This window comes from Anabas testudineus, chromosome 4, assembly GCF_900324465.2.
Source record: "Anabas testudineus chromosome 4, fAnaTes1.2, whole genome shotgun sequence".
Taxonomy (NCBI): domain Eukaryota; kingdom Metazoa; phylum Chordata; class Actinopteri; order Anabantiformes; family Anabantidae; genus Anabas; species Anabas testudineus.
The window spans coordinates 23,466,073-23,485,006 of record NC_046613.1 but is presented as its reverse complement, the minus strand read 5'-3'; the positions used below and the strand labels follow the sequence as shown (position 1 = coordinate 23,485,006).

At 41.3% G+C, this 18,934-nt stretch overlaps 1 protein-coding gene across 2 annotated transcripts in view; it reads right to left on the bottom strand.

Moving 5' to 3' along the window:
* adcy1a (adenylate cyclase 1a) overlaps window positions 1-17,300 on the bottom strand; it is a 34,902-nt gene extending 17,602 nt beyond the window's left edge. For both annotated transcript variants that reach the window (XM_026346005.1, XM_026346006.1), the window contains exons 1-6: window positions 16,564-17,300; window positions 15,292-15,441; window positions 10,981-11,099; window positions 7,530-7,641; window positions 2,602-2,729; window positions 375-533 (exon numbers count right to left, since the gene is read on the bottom strand). In XM_026346005.1, the coding sequence (XP_026201790.1) occupies window positions 375-533; window positions 2,602-2,729; window positions 7,530-7,641; window positions 10,981-11,099; window positions 15,292-15,441; window positions 16,564-17,178 (1,283 nt within the window). In that variant the 5' untranslated portion in view covers window positions 17,179-17,300. The remainder of the gene's footprint in view (window positions 1-374; window positions 534-2,601; window positions 2,730-7,529; window positions 7,642-10,980; window positions 11,100-15,291; window positions 15,442-16,563) is intronic.
* Window positions 17,301-18,934: the final 1,634 nt, after the last annotated feature.

Below are 18,934 nucleotides of genomic sequence, written 5' to 3'. Positions count from 1 at the left end.
GATTTTGTTCATTTTAATCTTCTAGTTACTTTTTAGTTTTGAAGAATATGTCTGGCTTGTTAGCTCATTAAATTGAGTTAAGTTGGTTTGGAATTCCAAATGTATAGTTGTAATTTTGAATGTTCTAAATAAATTTAATAAAGATTTTATTAAATTATTAAATTATATAAAAACTAAAAAAATTATACACCATCACAAAGCTGAGAACTGGGCTGTAGTGTGAAAATACATGTTGTGTACCTCCTGCACATTTGCGTTTATTCTTCAGTTAATTCTATAATCTCATCCATACACCATAAAGCTGTGTTCTAGCTCGGTTCCCGGGATATTGTGTGTTGTGTCAGCTTTCAGTGGGTGTAACAGTCAGTACTGACCCAGGCAGCCCTCCGGCCTCCATCACATTTGCCAGCGTGACATCGTTTGACCAGACGTCATACTGCCATTTCCTGAGGCCCAGCACGCCACACAGCACCCGTCCTGTGTGGAGACCAACACGCATGTTCAGATCCACTTCTGTTGCCTCCACCACTGACCTGAAGAAGAGAAGAAAGGCACACAAAGCGAATCTCAAACTCGTGAAACAAGAGCAAGAAAATCTGACCTCCATCCAAGGTCTGTTTGTCAGTTAGCAGCATGTCTCATTAAGATGGATTCTAAGAGGTTTCATGGTCAGGTTAGGCCAAGGTGGTCATCCCCTAACTTTTCATCTAACTCCATGATATGTTGATAAATTGATAAAGAAGAATTCTTCGGAAAGAAGATTCTGACTTTGTGTTGTGGTGATTTAGATTTAGATTTAGCCGTCTTGCCAGTCTTCCCCTCTGTCAGCCCTGCGTTAGTCTGTTTAGGGTGTAGCCTTTCACCTTGTGTCAGCTGGGATAGGCTAATGGATGGATGGAATACAGTAAGTCATGAGGGTCATTACAACCTTGGATGTCATACTGTCCAGTGGGAGAAACTGTAATGTTCAGTTTCTGTGATGGGATAACAGTGACCTTGTCCTTATTACTGATTATGTAAAGGTTGGTGGGGGAAGGAGCTTTTATAGTTCCTCTTACATATGGAATCTTAGAAACAGAAATACATGCATTAATGCCATGCCATACAGTATCATCTTTTATTCATCATTTAGTTTCTTTGACCAAATACCTACCTATAAATAACTATGACACTCACATTTTCTTAATAGCATATCTAACAGTATATATAAATCATGCTACGACTCCTCTGACTAACATCAAACTAACATCGTTAACATTACACCTGCTGAACTTCATGTTAGTGCTGTCATTGTCAGAATTATAGTATTGTAGTTGTGTGAATGATGTGTAGCCTCACAGAGTTATTCACATGGCTATATACTCTTAGTAGGCTCTTACTCTTTTCTTAAGAACGGCTTTGTTTACTGTTCACTATGGTACAGGAAGGATATTTCTTCCAAAGCAGTGTCCAGTCAACAACATCAAAACGTTCCGGTGAGTCAGTCTGTACACGTGCAGACCACGCTCACTTTCCTGTGTTGTGGTGCACTGGAGATAGAGCGGGACTTTTCCAAGGCCTCTACTCTCCAGTAAATCACTACACAAAGCTCCTCGTCACCAGCAGGAGGTCAGCCACTTCAGACAAGAGACAGAGTCACAGAGGCAAGGAAGGAAATAGAGAGCGGTAGAGGGCTGACAAAGTGTGTGTTAGTGCGTGTTTGTGTGTTTACAGAGTGGCGAAATAGAAAATGTGGTCTGCCCATCAGGCTGCAGGAGGCATGTTGCATATACACACACACAGGGATAAGTGTGTATGGCAGCACCTGTCCCCTGAGATAAAGGACTACTGCAGCAACATCTATCCACTGAGCACAGCATGGAAAGAACATGACAGGCGAAGGCTCTCACAAGGAAATGACGTAGAGGCTTTCTGTGTTAACATACTGGTGGAGGGGGAGGGGAGAGTCTGCAGACTGTATCTGCATATTTCATTCATTGATTAGTTGGTGTGTAAAGACAACAGTTATGTTTCTTGTCAGTAAACTCCTCCTATGTCATATCTTATATAGCATATGTTTCACATTAGAGCAGTTTTAAATGTCTGGAGGCCAGTTCTGTGAGATGATCTGTCAATGACTGATAAATGTTCAAATTAAATTAAACTCCAAAAAACAGGAAAGCGCTCAATCGGAACATCGAAAGGCCTTTATTCTTAATTGTGTAATTATCACGTTTCTGTTCTCCTGATAAATTGTTGACATTTTCTCAACAGTGATTCTGTTTAGTCTTTTTGCAGGGGCAAAAGGCATTTCATCAGGTTGTCTATTTGTGCGGTTATCCCGTTCTTGTGAATGTAAAATGTAAAGAACGTTTAGAAATTTTATGGAATTTTGATTAATTTTATTCTAATTCTTTTTTCCATTTCTGTCAGGAACAGTTGGAGATAATTTTTAGTACATGGCCCAGTACTTATGGACTGAATTTATTAGAATATAAATGCAAATGGTGGATAAAGGTTGTATGAAGTTTTAAATATGTAAAAAAGTGTTTACGGAGGTTGCAAACAAACCTTAAACCTTGCTATAGAGAAGATATGTGTATGACTGTGTACGGGACTCACGCAATCGTGTCAATCATGTCCAGGCCCATCTCCACGCAGCAGTGGGCATGGTCCGCTTTGGGTTGAGTCAGCCCTGACACACAGTAGTAACAGTCCCCCAGTATCTTTATCCGCCTGCAGTGATTCTCCTACAGGAACACAAAGATGGAGACATAGTTATGTTATAGTTGCATAGCATAGTTACTCATTTTCCTATACCTAAATTTAGTCATACTAAATAAAGAGGTGGCCACTGGTTTTCTATAATAAAGCTTAAGATTGTTTCTTGCAGAATGAAGCCTTCAGTAAAGCTGAAGGATTAGGTTTCGATTCCGGTATGGGTATATACTCATAAGAAAATAAAAAGGGGCACAGAAAACTAAATCTGTATGTAAGAGATATTAAACTGCTAGTAACCATAGAAACAATAAATCTGCTCCAATTAACCTTGGGTTCAAATACTAAAACAAACTTTTAAAAAAAAGCATGGGAATATGAACACAGTTTGTCTTTTATGTCTCATGATAGTGCACTCATATGTGTCCAGACGAAGTGCCACTATGCAAGTCAATGATCTGTGTGTTATTTTCATTCATTTCTGGATAAAATTTTCATATGATTGCTTTTACGAGAAGGTGGTCCAAAGTCTATTATAAATTAAATGACAGTCGCTTTAAATCTGAATGGTTTCTGTGCTTCTCAGGTTATTTATGTTCACACTGGTGCTATTTTTAAATATTTTATTCAACAAACATAATGACTCTGAATAGTTTCTCTTGCAAAAGTTCATGGATGACATTGAATGTTATGGATAACAATGTTGGCACTAAATCATAACACACACACACACCTGTAGACCATTACAACATTTAACAGCTGGAAACTGTTCATTAACAAGAGGATGCACTCGTGTCACATGCCTCTATAGAAAATACATGGATCCTGCAGCTGCATCTCTGCTCATGGAAATCAGATGTGTGTGTGCTCGTGCAACCATGTGTGTGTTTGTAGCTGAGGCCAACTCTAATTGCTCCGACATGCTCTTGAAGTAGAATACCGCCCACACATTCCCAGACAGATCAGCTAGGATGACACACAGACACCAATACACACACACTCAGTATATGGACCGACACTCATACCTGCAAACAGCTCAAACTGTTGCATGATTACGTACAAACATACTGTTTAGCTACAGTGGTTGAGTTGCACACAGAGTTTCCGTTTGGCACTGACACACGCAGCCATCAGAAAATCGTAACGGTAGACCCTGTAATGCTTAGCCTGCAGGCAGCCTCTGATATAGAAACATACGTGCACACACACACACATATGTATACATGTATGTCTATAAAGAAGATTCATGGTAACTGCAGGGTAAGAGGAGGAGATGAGAAGAGAGGAGACAGGGTGCTCTGGTTTTCTGCTCACGGGTGCAGAAAGATTCTGGAGTGGGAGGATATGAGAATTCAGAACGTGGATGATTATCCCAGCGCTAGGAAAAGAAACTGAGTGTGTGTGTGTGTGTGTGTGTGTCAGCTGACAGCAATTCATGTTGGAAAGCACGGTATCTGTCTTTGCTTTTGGAAACAAATTAGGGATGATTGGGGATGGTTTGTCTAATTGGGGGCAAATTATGTGTCCCCAATTTGGCTTGATTTATTCCTGTCTTCATTATGGGTATGCAGAAGTTAGGGTTAAGTTAGGCGTGTGTCTGTTATGGTTAAGTTTAGGCTAAGTCTCCAGGGAATGGGTGGATTGTGTAGCATACAGCAGTCAGACAGGCTCAGCAGCTGTGACAGAGCCGGCTTGAAAGTGAATTTCTCCCTGCTTACACGACAGGGTATAAATCTCAATTAGGATGCAGCTGCAGCAACACACACACACACACACACACACACACACACACACACACACACACACACACACACATAGTATATCCTCATCACAAGATCTCCATACAATGGTTTACTGAGCCCTGCAGCACTGATAGCAAACCACACATCACCTTGTATCTTGCTCTTTCTCTCCCTCTGTCTCTCTCCCTGCCATGACTGATTGCTGAGATGCAGAATGAACTCAAGAGGGATAATCCTGCTGATCATGTGACTTTAGTGCGTGTGTGTACTTGTGGAAAGCAAGAGTAAACTGTCTGCAGAGATCTCTTGGCGCTGTAGAAAAAGAGATCAGACACGTGGCACACTGCGGGTTCAGAGTGAATGTGGCCTAACTGACATTTTGGAAGAGATGACTTCCATTGGAAGGCTCTTGATGGCGTCTTTTTAATGTTCACAACAATAATTTAACATTGTACTTTCAATTTAATATTGAAAAGTGTTTAATTGAATATAGTGTGAAAATACAAAAGAATGTATCGTTGATAAAGTAAATAAAAAATTCTAAAAATCATTAATTAATGTTTCAATAATAACTAATATGTTTATTTTAAAATTAAAATAACAGCTTCAGAATCCTTTTGATGGTACACTGATTGTAATAAGGTGGACGGCATCGCTGCCATTGCCCCTGTATGCAACTTTGGAAACCGTCCTGGGGATTTCTTGGTAAAATAACGTAATGTTTGAGGACACGTTTGACCACATCAGACACAGCTATCTCAGCACAACAGTATGCATGTCAGTTTTGATGTAATGTTCATGCTAACCACAAACAACACTCTGCAGCATTATAACAAATGTTATAACTTGAAGTAAACATGCTCAGACAGTTTTCATCATTCCTTACAATTCAGGAAGGCAACATGCTAAACTAATGTAGTCAGCTAGCCAGGTAAAATAACCCAAACTAGCCTCTGATGACTAAAACCAGAATAAAAGCACCTTTCAATTCAGTGCCACAATTGCTTCCCACAAACTTTGTTATCTGCTGTATCTCACCTCTCCAGTAGTATCTTATTACTGTTACAACAGCAAAACGCTCAGCATCTGTCCTGTATGCTTTTATCCCATTAGCTCCCACCACCTAGTAAAAGCCAGTCTGATAATTACTCTTGTCCAGTCTCTTGCTTAGTCACTCTCTTTATTCTTATCCTTGCTTCCTCCAACATCACTTTCTTGGTTCTCTGTGATTATTAAATTAAACACTAAACAAGACAGTAATGACTGAATGTTCATGAGTGTAATTTCCAGAACTGTGTTAATATAGAGGAAACATCTTGATGGGGGAACAGTCTTGCCAACACCATCAGTAACAGTTTCAGCTTATCAACAAATGCACATGTATGGCTGTCTTTGAGGACGGATCGAAGAGCAACAGTTATTTATGACAGTTGTATAAAACTGAATTACACTTATCAACTGTAGGGGAAGCTAAATACTATTCTGGCAAATCACTCAGCTAATCTTCCTTCCCAGAAAACAACACAGCACAGACTTATTATTACTAATGTAATATGTGCTACCACACACTGTCTTATCAAGTCCAATGGTCCTAATCAGGTTGTGTTTCCTTTTCTTTCTGTCTGAATTGAGAGTAACTGTAACAAGGCAAAACAATTTCCCTCTGGAATAAGTTTTTTGAATCTTGAATCTTGAATAATGCACACACACACACACACACACACACACACACACACACACACATACAGTCCACCTCCTCAGCCTTTATCTCCCCTCAGTCTAAAAATCGGGTCACTCATCTTTCCCCCTCTTTCACCCTTACTTCTGCTTCTTGACCTTCGTCTCCTCCTCCTCCTCCTCCTCCTCCTCCATGTCAGTCAGCCTGTCCAGCTTTACTTTCACTGTTTGGATCAATATATGGTTTGGCATAATAAATCAGCTCCTGGACTAAATAATAAATTTTTTCTTGGAGCCTTTTCGTGTTGCAGAGGAACGGTAGGCTGAAACGGGAGCTCACCAACTGTTTAGAGCAACTTCCAGTCAGCATGCCCCCCCCTCACTGTAGGCTCACTGATGGCTCAGTGATATTATTTCACGAGAGAAGCATTCAAACATATCGCACTAAATCCAGCACTGATAAAACTAGAATGCTACTCAGTATTAGTATATTCAACAGCTGATAAGTTAAGGGAAATGGCAGAAATCCGATATTTTTAGGTGTTTCATAATTTGTTGTACTTCTTTAATACCCACAATAATCAATAGTTTATAATCACAATATATTGACAGAGAATTATCACCCAACTCTACAGTTCCTCTTAGCTTTCCATACAGTAGCACTTACTTCTTTTCTTTTCTGTTTTTACCCATTTTGCTGTCATCAGTATTGTTTCCAGTAGTAGACAGCCTAATTTTCTGCAGTAATTGTTAATGAATGTGGTCTGGTCTTCATCTAAGTCATAAATATAAGAAGAACATAATGTTCTTAAGCTAATAACATAATTAAACATTTTTGCTAGTGGTAAAAGTAAGTGAACTTGCTTTATTATCTTGTTGAGCCTCCTTTTGCAGCAATAACCTCAAAGTCCAGTAGCTGCAGATTAAACCTGCACAATGTTCAGCAGGAACTTTGGACCATTCTTCTTTACAGAACTGCTTAAGCTCAGCCACATTTTTATACTCTTTGAGCTCATCCCACATAATCTCTGTTGAGGTCTATCACTCCAAGAAAGATTAAATTTTTTTGGAAATTTCTGTTACACAGTCACCCCAGCATTATCCTGTAGGATACCTTGATAAACCTGGGAATCATTTCTCCAAGGGTGTAGGTTTGCTCTTAACTTTACCAGCTGCCAAAATACTGCTGCCTGAAACACAAATAATCTGTGCTTTGTATGGTAATAATAAAAGGCGTTTCTAATATTTTGGCCACCTTATGTTCATAAACAACCACCTCTCAACATAATGCATTGTAGTACAACAATAAAAAAATATATAGTAAATAATCAGCTTTCAGTATCTGGACCATTGTTTTATCATTTTAATTATAAAGCAGTGGAGATGAGGACTAACAAGGAAGCAGGCACTTACTGTAGCGAGTTCATCAAACTTGCCGAAGAGTTCGTTGAGCAGCTTGACCAGTTCCTGAGCAGTGCACTGAGAAGCCAAGCTGGTGAAACCCACAATGTCTGCAAACAGGATGCTGTCAAGGGAGGCAGACAGAAAGATTTAGATCTAAAGTAAAGAGCCAAACTCATCATGACAGCTGATCTTTCTTCCTTGTGCTATCTGGGAAGTAAACACAACACACAGGTCTCAGTACATTACAAAACTACAAAAACAGAAGTTCTGTCAACTGCACTCTTCACTCTATTTATCTGTGTACTGACACAAAATAGGCAGAGATCACACCAGAGCAGTTGGCAAATTGGTTAATGGTGATAAAATGTGAAGCAAGCAATGAATTCTGTAATCCAGTCCCTGAAAACTGAAGGCATCTTTTAGGACAGGCTCCAAGTCAATTACAGAGCTAAATTAACTGCTGTTGGCTAGCTAATGTACTGGGGTTAGGAAAGGTGCTCAAAGCTACTTAGCCGTAGCTCATAGGCCAAATGGCAGCAAACTGAAGTGTTATGGATCTTATTGACTCTTAGTCCAAAAAATTACTAGAAGTGACTGAGGATCATTTTACAGCAGTACACACACACACACACACAGCCGTGAGAGCAGCTCACCTGTTTATATTGCTATTTACAGCCTTTTAAATTATCTTAAAGGAGAAACAATCCAGAAAGAGTATATTGTTTTCTGTGTTCAACCCTTCATTAGTCAATTAGTTAGATCCAGAAGTAATTTAGTGTTTGTTTTACAGTGGCACCATGGAAATAAAGTTTTTGGAATGATAAAAAATTAAAGAGGAAAATTAAATTTTAATTTAATTGAACAGAAAAGGAAAGTTTAAACAAGTCTCACCGACAAATGCGTTTCTCATTATTGCCATTTCTGTTGTCGCTGATGTCAGGATGACAACCATCACCATTTATCAATAAACACACTGAACTTTTATGGTCTGTCCTTAAGAATGGACTTTATTCAGTTGTCATGGAGATGATGAGATTAGTTTTTTTTATTTAAACATTTTAATAAAATTTAACAAGAATTGGTGAAGAGCTCAAACTGCCATTAACAATTTCAAGAATGAACCTTTATGCTCAGTTTATATCACTGGAGGTTGGTAATCTGTCACTTTAGCCCAGAAAGTGTGTGGTACTGGATTTTATATAGATATCGATGATCAGCAGGGGGCAAATCCCAAGTCCTTTAATGACATTTGTGTTACAGAGCACGATGAGCGGACCAGTCATTCGGTACTTCACAGTCTCTTGTTCGATCCCTACTGTAGCTCTTGTTGCATGAAAAGGAATCTTCCTCTGCATCGTGACTGCGTTGCTGTGCTCTTTTTGGCAACACAGTATAGTTGCTGAGAAGCCTGATGTATGCAAAGCTGGAATCACGACATGCAGCTAAGCAGAAGAGCTCTGTAGTGTGATTTGTCTTTGAATGGCGCTGTGCTTGTGTGTGGTGGGTGAGGAGAAGTAGGAGGAGGACGTAGGGGTAGAAGGAGGTGGGGGAAAGAGAGGCCACAGTGGTGGCAGAGCGAGATAGGTCCATGATGAAACACTCTCTGGGCAATATCAAAGGGGGACAGATCAGGGACATGTCACGTGCCTCCTTGGCAACGTGAAGCCGATGTGTGTTTTTTTTACCGCCATGTGTTTACGTGTGAATTAGTGCGTTTGTAGCAGCTCCCTGGAGACGAGCAGGAGCTGGCTCACTGGATGCAGCAGCGTGATGTTTGGCCAAGTGCCAGAGCGGCAGCCAGGCTGGCGAACGAGCGGTGATGTTCCCAAGCCGTGGGAGAGTGTGAGAGCTGAGCAGTGAAACAGACAGAGAGAGAGAGTGGAGAGGATCGTCTCTTGACAAGAGTGCTGTTGACATGCTACCTAGTGCTCCACTCCCACTCTCAGAAGCACTGAAACACCTCTCCCTTTCTCGTTATTGCCTTGTTGAAATTTAATCAGCTCAAAGTCAGGCCAGGTTCTCACACTCTCTAATATTCTTCATTACAAATGCAATAGAGGTGTTTGCTGAATGGGCTGGTGAAATTAACCAAAATAGAGCTGCAGATGATCACGGTTTACATTACTGATTACTGATCATTAGCTTCTCGACTAATCAGCTAATTGTTCTCTCTGTAAACTGTCCATAAATGCCAATTTTAAGGCCACAGCCAAAGGGAACATCCTCAAATTATTTTGTTGTAGGCAACAGTTGAAAAATATAAAACTTACAGTGACCTACAGCCAAGATAAACCAGCAAAACCTTCTGAATCTTTCTCTGCACCTTTATACCTTTATTTAAAAATATTACCCCATGAAACTGAAAATTTTGGATAAAAGCTTCTAACAAATAACTAAATGTAAAATCCCCTTTTCATCACTTGGTGATTTTTTTTATCAGGCACTTAGCAAAATGGTTATATGGACTAATTAAACAATAATGTCATTGAAGGCAAGTGGTTTCCATTGATCCTGTGTAATTTATGAGCTGCATCACCTTCCACACTCTTCTATTGTACATTAGTGGTGCTTTTATACAATCAAAAGATTATTTTTTACACCATGACTCAGGATCTACACTCAGGCAGTAGTGCCAATGCTTGAGTACCATCAAGCTCTTATTAGCATCAGAAATATGTCCTTTAGGTGATTCTTAATGCTGACTTCTCATGATGAAGCACCTATTAACTTGTGCTTTCAGTATTATTTTTGTACAGTTCTCCATAGTAACTGTTCCATTGAGTCTATAGCCACGATAGAAACCTGCAAAACTGGGCAGATGGCAGTTCTTCTCCAAAAACGACATTCTCCTAAAGCCAAGAACACAAGAATTACCTCAGCATGAGCAGGATTAAAACTCAGTATAACAGTTTGTAAAGACAAAGGTTGACTTTATGTGGAAAACATGCAACTTCATTTCAGTATGGATGTTAATTTAACGCACTGGGACTGACACATGCATTTTACGTGGACTACTTTGAAACTTGAGCGCAACTTTGAGATGATTGTGACCAGAGATTGCCACTGGGATAACTTTGCAAATTTTTACTATCTTGTCTTTGAGTATATTAAACCATTGAGCTGTGTTTTGACATTTAATAAACCTTCTGTGGTAACGTCCCGTCTTCAGAGACATAATGTCATAATGATGTATCACAAAAAGACCTCCTCTTGGCTGCTACAGCTGCTGTAGTCACCGCTTTGTTTGATGCTTTTTTTCACGTACATTTACAACTCTGATTTCACAATACCACAAATAACAAAGTAGGGCCGATGTGCATTTTCAAAATTGCTGGTAGCAACTTTGCTTTTTCCCTTTTCATCTGTGTTAATAGTCGTAATTGGTCTCCTATTCTTGACCTTGACGTCACAGCAGGTGACACACCTACGCGGGCCACAGTTGTCATGACACCCCCCATACCTGACATTGTCATGACGCTGGATGTAGATCTTGTGAAAGATCCTCTCAGGCGGCTTCAGGAAGTCCTCCTTCATCTCCATGGCAACATTCCTGGGCAGTAGACTCATTAGCAGTCGCTCCTAAGGACAGAAGGGTAGAAGTTTAGATGGGGAGGACACAGATATGTGCTTTGTATGTTAAGCAACAAAAGAAAAAAGGAATTTGTTCTTTTTCACGCTGTAAATAACAACTAAGACTTAAGGCAGTGTTCATGTTTTCAGCCACAATAAATTAGAAACACTTCTCCATGTACTGCAAACAACAAGTCCAATAATCAATAAGTTAATTAAGTTAACGGAATAATAATAAAAACAATATTTGTATTGAAATTTATAAAAAGAAATACACAACATGAAGTCAACATCTACAAAATGAGATTATTGCTGCTTTTCTCTGTTTTACATTTTTGTGAATTAAAGTCAAAATGAAGTCGAGAGTCTGTTCGCTGAATAAGTGAAGAGAGAAAATGGAACAGTAACAATATTGATTCTGCACATGCAAATGTCCTTAAATTTGCTGGCTGGACAAATCAAGCAAGACAAACTTTTTAGGATATCTGGTTTTTCACATAATCAGTCAAAATCAAAAACAAAACATTCAATTTGACATATCGACCTGACATTTTATAGACTGAACTGTCAAATGAATAATCAATCATTTAGATTAATATTTTTTGCAGTTAGCAATAAAGGAATTGGATTTAGTTAATGTGTAAATCACAAAGACCTGCTAGTTTTAAGAGATTAACTCTATAATGATGAAACCCAGTCACTACAGCCCAGATTACAATGAGCATTTTTTAAATTGTCACTTTATCAAAATTTATTTTAAAATAAGGGGGAATGCCTTCTCCCCAGTGGCAAAGTGAGCCGATGGACTTAGTTTAGAAAGGCACTGACCTGATTATGTAACGTCACAATTTACTCTGTACGTCAGGACAAAAGCCGACCCATGACGTCCAAAGAATTCTCTGCAGACCTCCACAATAACATTTTTAGATAAGGCACAGATCTGGACTAGGACATTAAACCATTTCTAAAGATCTGTGTGTTCCCAGAGGCTGAGTGGCCTCAGACATTATCAAATGGAAGACATCACCAGGACTTTTTCTAGAGTTCACTGTCCTTTGGTCAGGAAGGTGACTGCATGCCATGGGGGAGACTCATCCGACAAAAGAATAAAGTTCTTCAAGATACCCTGCTCCAGTGTGACAATGAAATCCTGTGATCCAAAGCAAACAGCCAAGACAAGTGGCTTCAAGTGTGAGTGTCTTGGAGTGGCTCAACCAAAGCCCAGACTTAAACCCATTAAACATCTGTGCACAGACCTGAAGATGACACTTGTCATCCAGTGTGATGGATCTCGAGAGGATCTGATAGGAAGGATGGGATCAACTGCACTACCTATCTTTAAGATATCTTCACAGAGACAAGTATCAAACTCTCTCGTCTCTCTTCATCATGTCCCTAAGTTCTTTCATCCACTCTCATGTTTTTTCTAGGATTGCTCTGCCAATGACACACAAGTCTTCTCTCCTCTTCTCCATTAGATAACTCCACTTTCTCATCCTGCATTTCTGCCTGTCTTGCTGACATCTGCTTGGATGAGAGAAAGATATGTTCAACTCAGTCTCTTCAAGAAAGAAGTTCTAGACAGACCACCTAAGCATCTGTGAGAGATAAAGATGTTCCCTCTTCATCATCAGAAAAATCTACTTACTCTACACTACCTCTGGATATTCTGCCCAGCTGCTTGTGCAGACACTCATCATCTCTCGTCTTGACTACTGCAGTGCTCTACTGACAGGGCTACTTTCATGTCCAATTTAACTTCTCAAGAGTACATCTCACTTTTAACAGCCAAATAAACTCACACCTATACTTCATTTCCTTGCACTGCCTTGAAGGGACGCACATAACACTCACATAGAACTTCTCCTTCCTACCTGAGCCGCCTGATCCAGGCCTACAGTTCCCCGTTGCCCTCTGCGATCTGCCAATGAACAGCCTCTTCTGGTCCCCACACCACCAAGAAAAGCTTTTCAGCTCAGTTGTCCCACGATGGTGAAAGAAGCTACCTGACTCTGCTCGCTCATTAGCTTCACTCCCAGTTTAAAAAAGAAACTGAACTGAGAACTATTCCATAACTTCCAGTGCATTTGTAATTTAATTCATAGGGATAATGGGATGGACGTGCATAGTTGAGAGGCAAGTCAACTAATCAGCACTGACCCGAAGTAGTATCAGCTCACATCAGCATATTTGTTTGTGTGTGAATAGTCTCACTTGCAGTAGCATTGAGTAACTGTAGCAGGATGTCAAATGGTTGTAAATGCACAATGAATCATCAGTCGCCTCTGCTGAATTGCTGTTGAGAGGCAGGGTTATAAAAGCATCCAGGGCTGTTCTTTGTCTCCATCCGACACAGTTTCACATTAAACATCCATTCACACAACTACTCCTCACCTGCGAATGAAAACCTAAGAGCAGCTTTTATTATTACTGATGGATGCAGTGTGCACAAGAGTGTCAATGTGTATTTCACGTGCTTGTGCTTCTTCCTCTGAATTTCTGCACATGAGGTTTAAATGAAATAATCCACTCGTCATCTTTATGAATGTCTTCAGTTTTTCTTCCCTGAACGTGTTATAATAACACGTTAATGATTCCCATTTTTCTGATCTGTCCCAGCCTCAGTTCACTGTATGCCGTTTCACTGCAGTTCTTCTCATAGTGGTTTATTAATGAAGCGTTAACTCTTTCTTCTTTATTAAAACACTCATTTCTGCCCAGCAGATTAAGAACAAGCAGAACCCTTCTCAAAAATGTTGCATCATTGAAATGAACAATGTGAAACTCAAGTTGGTGAAACTTAATAATGTTTTCTCTCAAAGACAGAAGACAGAAGTGTGTTGGCAGAGAGGGTAAATGGGGGTGACCTTTGACTTTCTTATAATCTTTTACCAAGTAATTTTAGTCGCCTAAACCAAACCAGTGTTTAAGCATGGTCAAGACAGATCCGCTTTTCTTTCCTCAACTGTCTTAACTTTCCACATCATCAGTTTTCATCTATACAAGTTGTTCACTTGCCACAAGGTTGTTGATGTTCAAGCTAAGTAGTTGCTGAGAGCTCCTGAAAAGGTTAGCCAGATATTTCCAAGCTCAAGAATAAACTGTGTCTGAACTAAATTTCAAGTTAAAGCAGATGTAAATTCCTGGACGTGTTATGAATGAAGCTGTAACAGCTACAATGCTTCTCCATGACAGCTGAGCAAGCTATAACAGCCTATTCTGCCACTGAGGCATAAAGATTTGTTGGAGATCTTAGAATCACTTTTAGAGTAAAGTCCCATTTGGAATACGTTTGTATTATGCTGTGTGTCTACCTTGAAGGTTTTCTCAAGAGGAAACTAAACATCACTTCTAGTTTCTGCGATCCGAAAAGTTTGCCACCTGGACATAAACCACATTACCTGCACATGTTAGACATTCGGTACAATCTATGGATCCAGCTCAGAGCAAAAACCCAAACACAACACCAGAGTGACAAGCAGACACCTGTTTGATGGATGAAATCCAAATTTGACATGTGTTTATGGGTGTGGTTATAAGCTGATGCCTGGCTGTTGATAGATCCCAATCATGGGTCTGTTTTTTCTCTCGTCAGTAAACTGCAACCTTTACTGTACTAAGGAGGCCATGAAAGCAATCTGCTTGTGTAATTACCTGTCAGGAGGGAGCCTGTTACTACTGGGGAAAACACAGCATATCATCATCTAATCTACGAAGCACAGATGCTAAGTGTGCGCTCAACACTGTTGTGTATACGAAGGTGAGACGTGTATCGAGGCACATTATATACATGGAGCAATCAACTCGTTTAACAGCCGTGTATGTGGGTTTCATACACGTGATGCTTGAGGAGGGCGCGGCACATAATAAAGTGTTTCTGTGTTAAAGTTGCCTGATTGTTCCTTAGTTAAATTGCTCCATGTAGGTGTGTGCAGAGGGGGTGGAATGTGTGGCGCTGGTGCATGTGCCACAGTAATTGTTCTTTCCTTAAATAGCTGCTGTCATAGTTACTGTGTGCCTGTGGGCAGGTTGTTAGAATACATTGGCACCTGAAACCCTTAGAAAAAACAAAAAACTTCTCAAGAGACTGTGAAGATTTAGTGAACATGCACGCTCGAGATGAAGTGAATTGTATGGTTGCATGTCGTTTAGCTGAATTTTTATCTAATCGTGCATTTTTGTGTGCTTGTGCACGCCTCACCTGTTTCTCGTTCTCATCCTCCAGTCTCAGCCTCTCCTCGATGCAGTTGCGGGCTTGCAGGAAGACTTTCCTCTGAGTGCGTTCGGTGAGAATCCTCACAAACACCCCGGACAAGTTGACGCTGGTGAACAGCACCGCGTTGGCCACCAACTGCACACAAACAAGCAAAGACATGCCAAACGGAGCTGGCGACGTCTGCATGCTGCATGTGCACGTGAGCCAGAAGGATCCTACATGTCCATATGTGTGTTTATGTTATTCCTGGTAAAATTAGACTTAATGTTTGATCAATCCATTGGATGGATTAGTGTTAATGATTCATAGGAGTGAGTTAAAGAATTAAGGCTGGCAGACAAAGTGCATAATTGATTAAGGATCAGAAGCTAGTCATCCCACTCAACACTTAATTTAGATGATGCAGCTGCAGCTGCTCTGAATTGTCGATTCCAGAAAGGTCGGATGTGAAAGGTCAGAGAAAGGTTCTAAATCCAGGACAACCTTGATCCATGATACATATTCTGTAGTGCAAGTGAACGAAACAGAACCAGATCCAGAAAGAACTGGTGTCTGCTATGCAAAATTATTCTGAGATTAACCTCGTATCCCTGACATTAAAATGAAAAACAGAATTATTACTAGTTACATCTGATTTATTAAGCATCTCAGATTGTTCTGATCTGTTTTTTGCAACTATGACAGACATTTTGTGTCTTATAGCAGTTTCAAACTTGTTTGGTTGTAAGATTATACCTTTTTTAAACTCTCACATCCCTTAAAACTCAAATAAAAGTCCCAGAAGCAGACATGACTCCATGTTACCAGAGTGCTAGAATCATCACTGCTGCCATATAATCAAGAACCAGCCCGGTTTCAACACTGACTGAGGCTCCGAGACATCTTCTCTGCCGGGTTCAGCACCGGCTGCTGGACAGCTCCTCGTCTACTTTATTAATCTGCTGCGCAGAAGTGAAACTTTCTGCTCGTTTCCAGTTTTAAAACTCCACTAACCCGGAGCCAAAATCGATCACTGAGGGCGTTTTAACGTTACCCTCTCCACAGAAGGTCGGGTGAGTAGGCATGCTGCTTCCCAGCACCACTTTACATTCATCCAGTTAATTCATAGCTCAGCTGGGAGTTTCCCAGAACTATACTGGAGCACTTTCTCAGAGGTCCCCGCGACTCAACACTCACAATTTGACATGATGATGGTTTAACTGAACAACTCTGCTGGTTGACTGAGTGGTGAGCTGACCTGGAGGCAGGTGCACTTACCGGTCTCCACATCTTCTGTTTCCTTTCCGTGACCGAAGTCGCTATGACAATGAAGTGGGATGCAGCCAGCATCACCCCGAACAGCACAGCGAGCAGCGTCCGCACCGGCAGCAGCACGTACGCCACGAGGGTGACCAGCATGAGCTGCCACACGCCTTGTTCTGGGGCAGCGGCGCCGACCAGCTCCGATGTGCCGAGCGCCAGCGGGAACGGGCAACAGAGCAGCGCAAAGGTGAAGCTGAACAGCAGGGCCAGCTTCGCGATTTGCTGCAGCTGCGTCACCTGCAGGTATTTGACGTTGGTGACGATAAACAGAGACAGGAACACCACGCAGTGCACCGGGTAGGAGCCCTTGGACAAGGTGAGACGCGGGCTGGACAGTAGCTCCATCAGGGACAGCGACGACGCGGCCACGATTAGCACCGCCAGCGCTTTCAGGGTGGCGGTCTGCTCCAGCTTCAGGTTGTAGCTCTGGAAAAGAGCCTCCAGCTCCTGGCTGTTGAACTCGTCCTCGCAGGCGATGGCGCCCAGGGGTGCACCGGCCGGGCAGTGACCCTTCCGCCGCCGGGTCTTGACTCTTTCGAATGGCATCTCCTCCATGTTCCGGCCATTCATGAAACGGAGATGGCGCACGACCCCTCAACTTTTCCGTTCCTCTCCGCCGTTCAGGAGTCGAACCGGCATCTTCTCCCGGGTCATGCGTCCTGGATGTCCGAGGGTCGGGCTCGGTGTCAGAGGGGAGGGAGTGACAGTGGAGGAGACGGCAGAGCACCGTGCGTGCTCTTTCCACAGGTTGACGATTGTTGGTGTGGCGTCAGAAAAGTAGCCCGACCAATGTGCAGCACGCCTCTCGCTCTCTTTCTCTCTCTCCCTCCCACCCTCTCACTCTCGCTGCCCTTCTCCCCCCTCTCGGACCACTTACGGGTGATCCTGCGCCCCGGCGCACGAAGGATCACGCTCGCGTATGTTGATAATCAACACACTTCGCCACGAGGCTGCGCGAACAGCCATTATCACAAAAAATAAATAAATAAGATGATCGTGTCTTTCCTGTCAGCACTTCTGGGGCAGACAGCTCACACACAAACACACATGCAGTAAATATGAAATGATGCTGCTTCTTCCCGCTTTAATTTGCGCCAGTGAAATGTCAGCGGCTGGATGAAGACAGCAGCACAACAGCCCTGGTGATTTCCCTCACAGTGTCTGCAGTCAGAGCTGATGTAGTTCCCAGCTAAAAATAGATCAGCTGCACCGGTGGATGGTCCAATATAGCAACAATTTGGTCTTTCCCACATCTCTTCCCTTCATAAATTTCATTGCAGAGTCAACTGCTTATTACGCACCGAGAGGAACAAAACGCGTTGGAGCAGAAACAGTCGCGCAGAGAGATTTAAAACTAACGCACTTTTCCCGAATTAACAGTGAAAATGTAACAATGAAGAAATGCATCCTAACATGTTGCACGGCGGTTATGGTTGAGTCCATGTTGCGTGTATGTGTGCATAGTTTGTTATTGCTGTTATGTATACAGGTTATTTAATGTGAGAAAGAAACATTCGACTGGTGCAGAAGGGATACTGAGGGAATAAAGGCATGTCATTGGGGACAACATATGCAACTGTCATATTTCATCAAGAATAACCGAGAAGATCTGTGAATTAAAACATAAGAGAGTCATAATACTGTCAGAGAAAATAATATAAATACTCAATATGAAACATGAATAAATGTCAATAAATAAAAAGGTCAAGTACAGTATTAGAAGTGTAATTTACAACAAATGAAGTTATAGAATGTGTAATAATAATAAAAAAATCATTATACTACCGATCAGGATGATTATCTCCACATATTGATTCATTCATTTATAGATTAACCTGCTTCAAGGAGCAAATGTGCATTTTTACAGCGATCTCCTTAAAGCTAACAGGATCTAAATGTAACACATGCTGTATATCTCCTGACACTTCTGTTGTGGTTTAGTTGTGTACGTTCTGATGTTCCCAGTATATCAGCTGAACAATAACATATCTCACGTTCTCTGCAGCCTTAATGTCAGTTTGTGTCGTCTGATCAGACAAATAGCAAAAATAACAGGCTTGTGAAATCTCATGAAAGCACATTTATATCTTCAGAAGACAAATGCAGGTATTTCACTGACCTTGTTTTCTGTTGCACATGTACCTCAGATTGCCAAGATCTTTTCAGAAGTCAATGGACTGACTCATCAATGAGCACGTCAATGTGAAGCACTTGGGCCTCACTAACCAAAAGCTGCTACATGCTCACAGTCAATTACTACGTGGTCAATATCCACTGTCGTCCAGCATTTAGATCAATAGGCTGCAGAGTTCGGATCACAACAGTA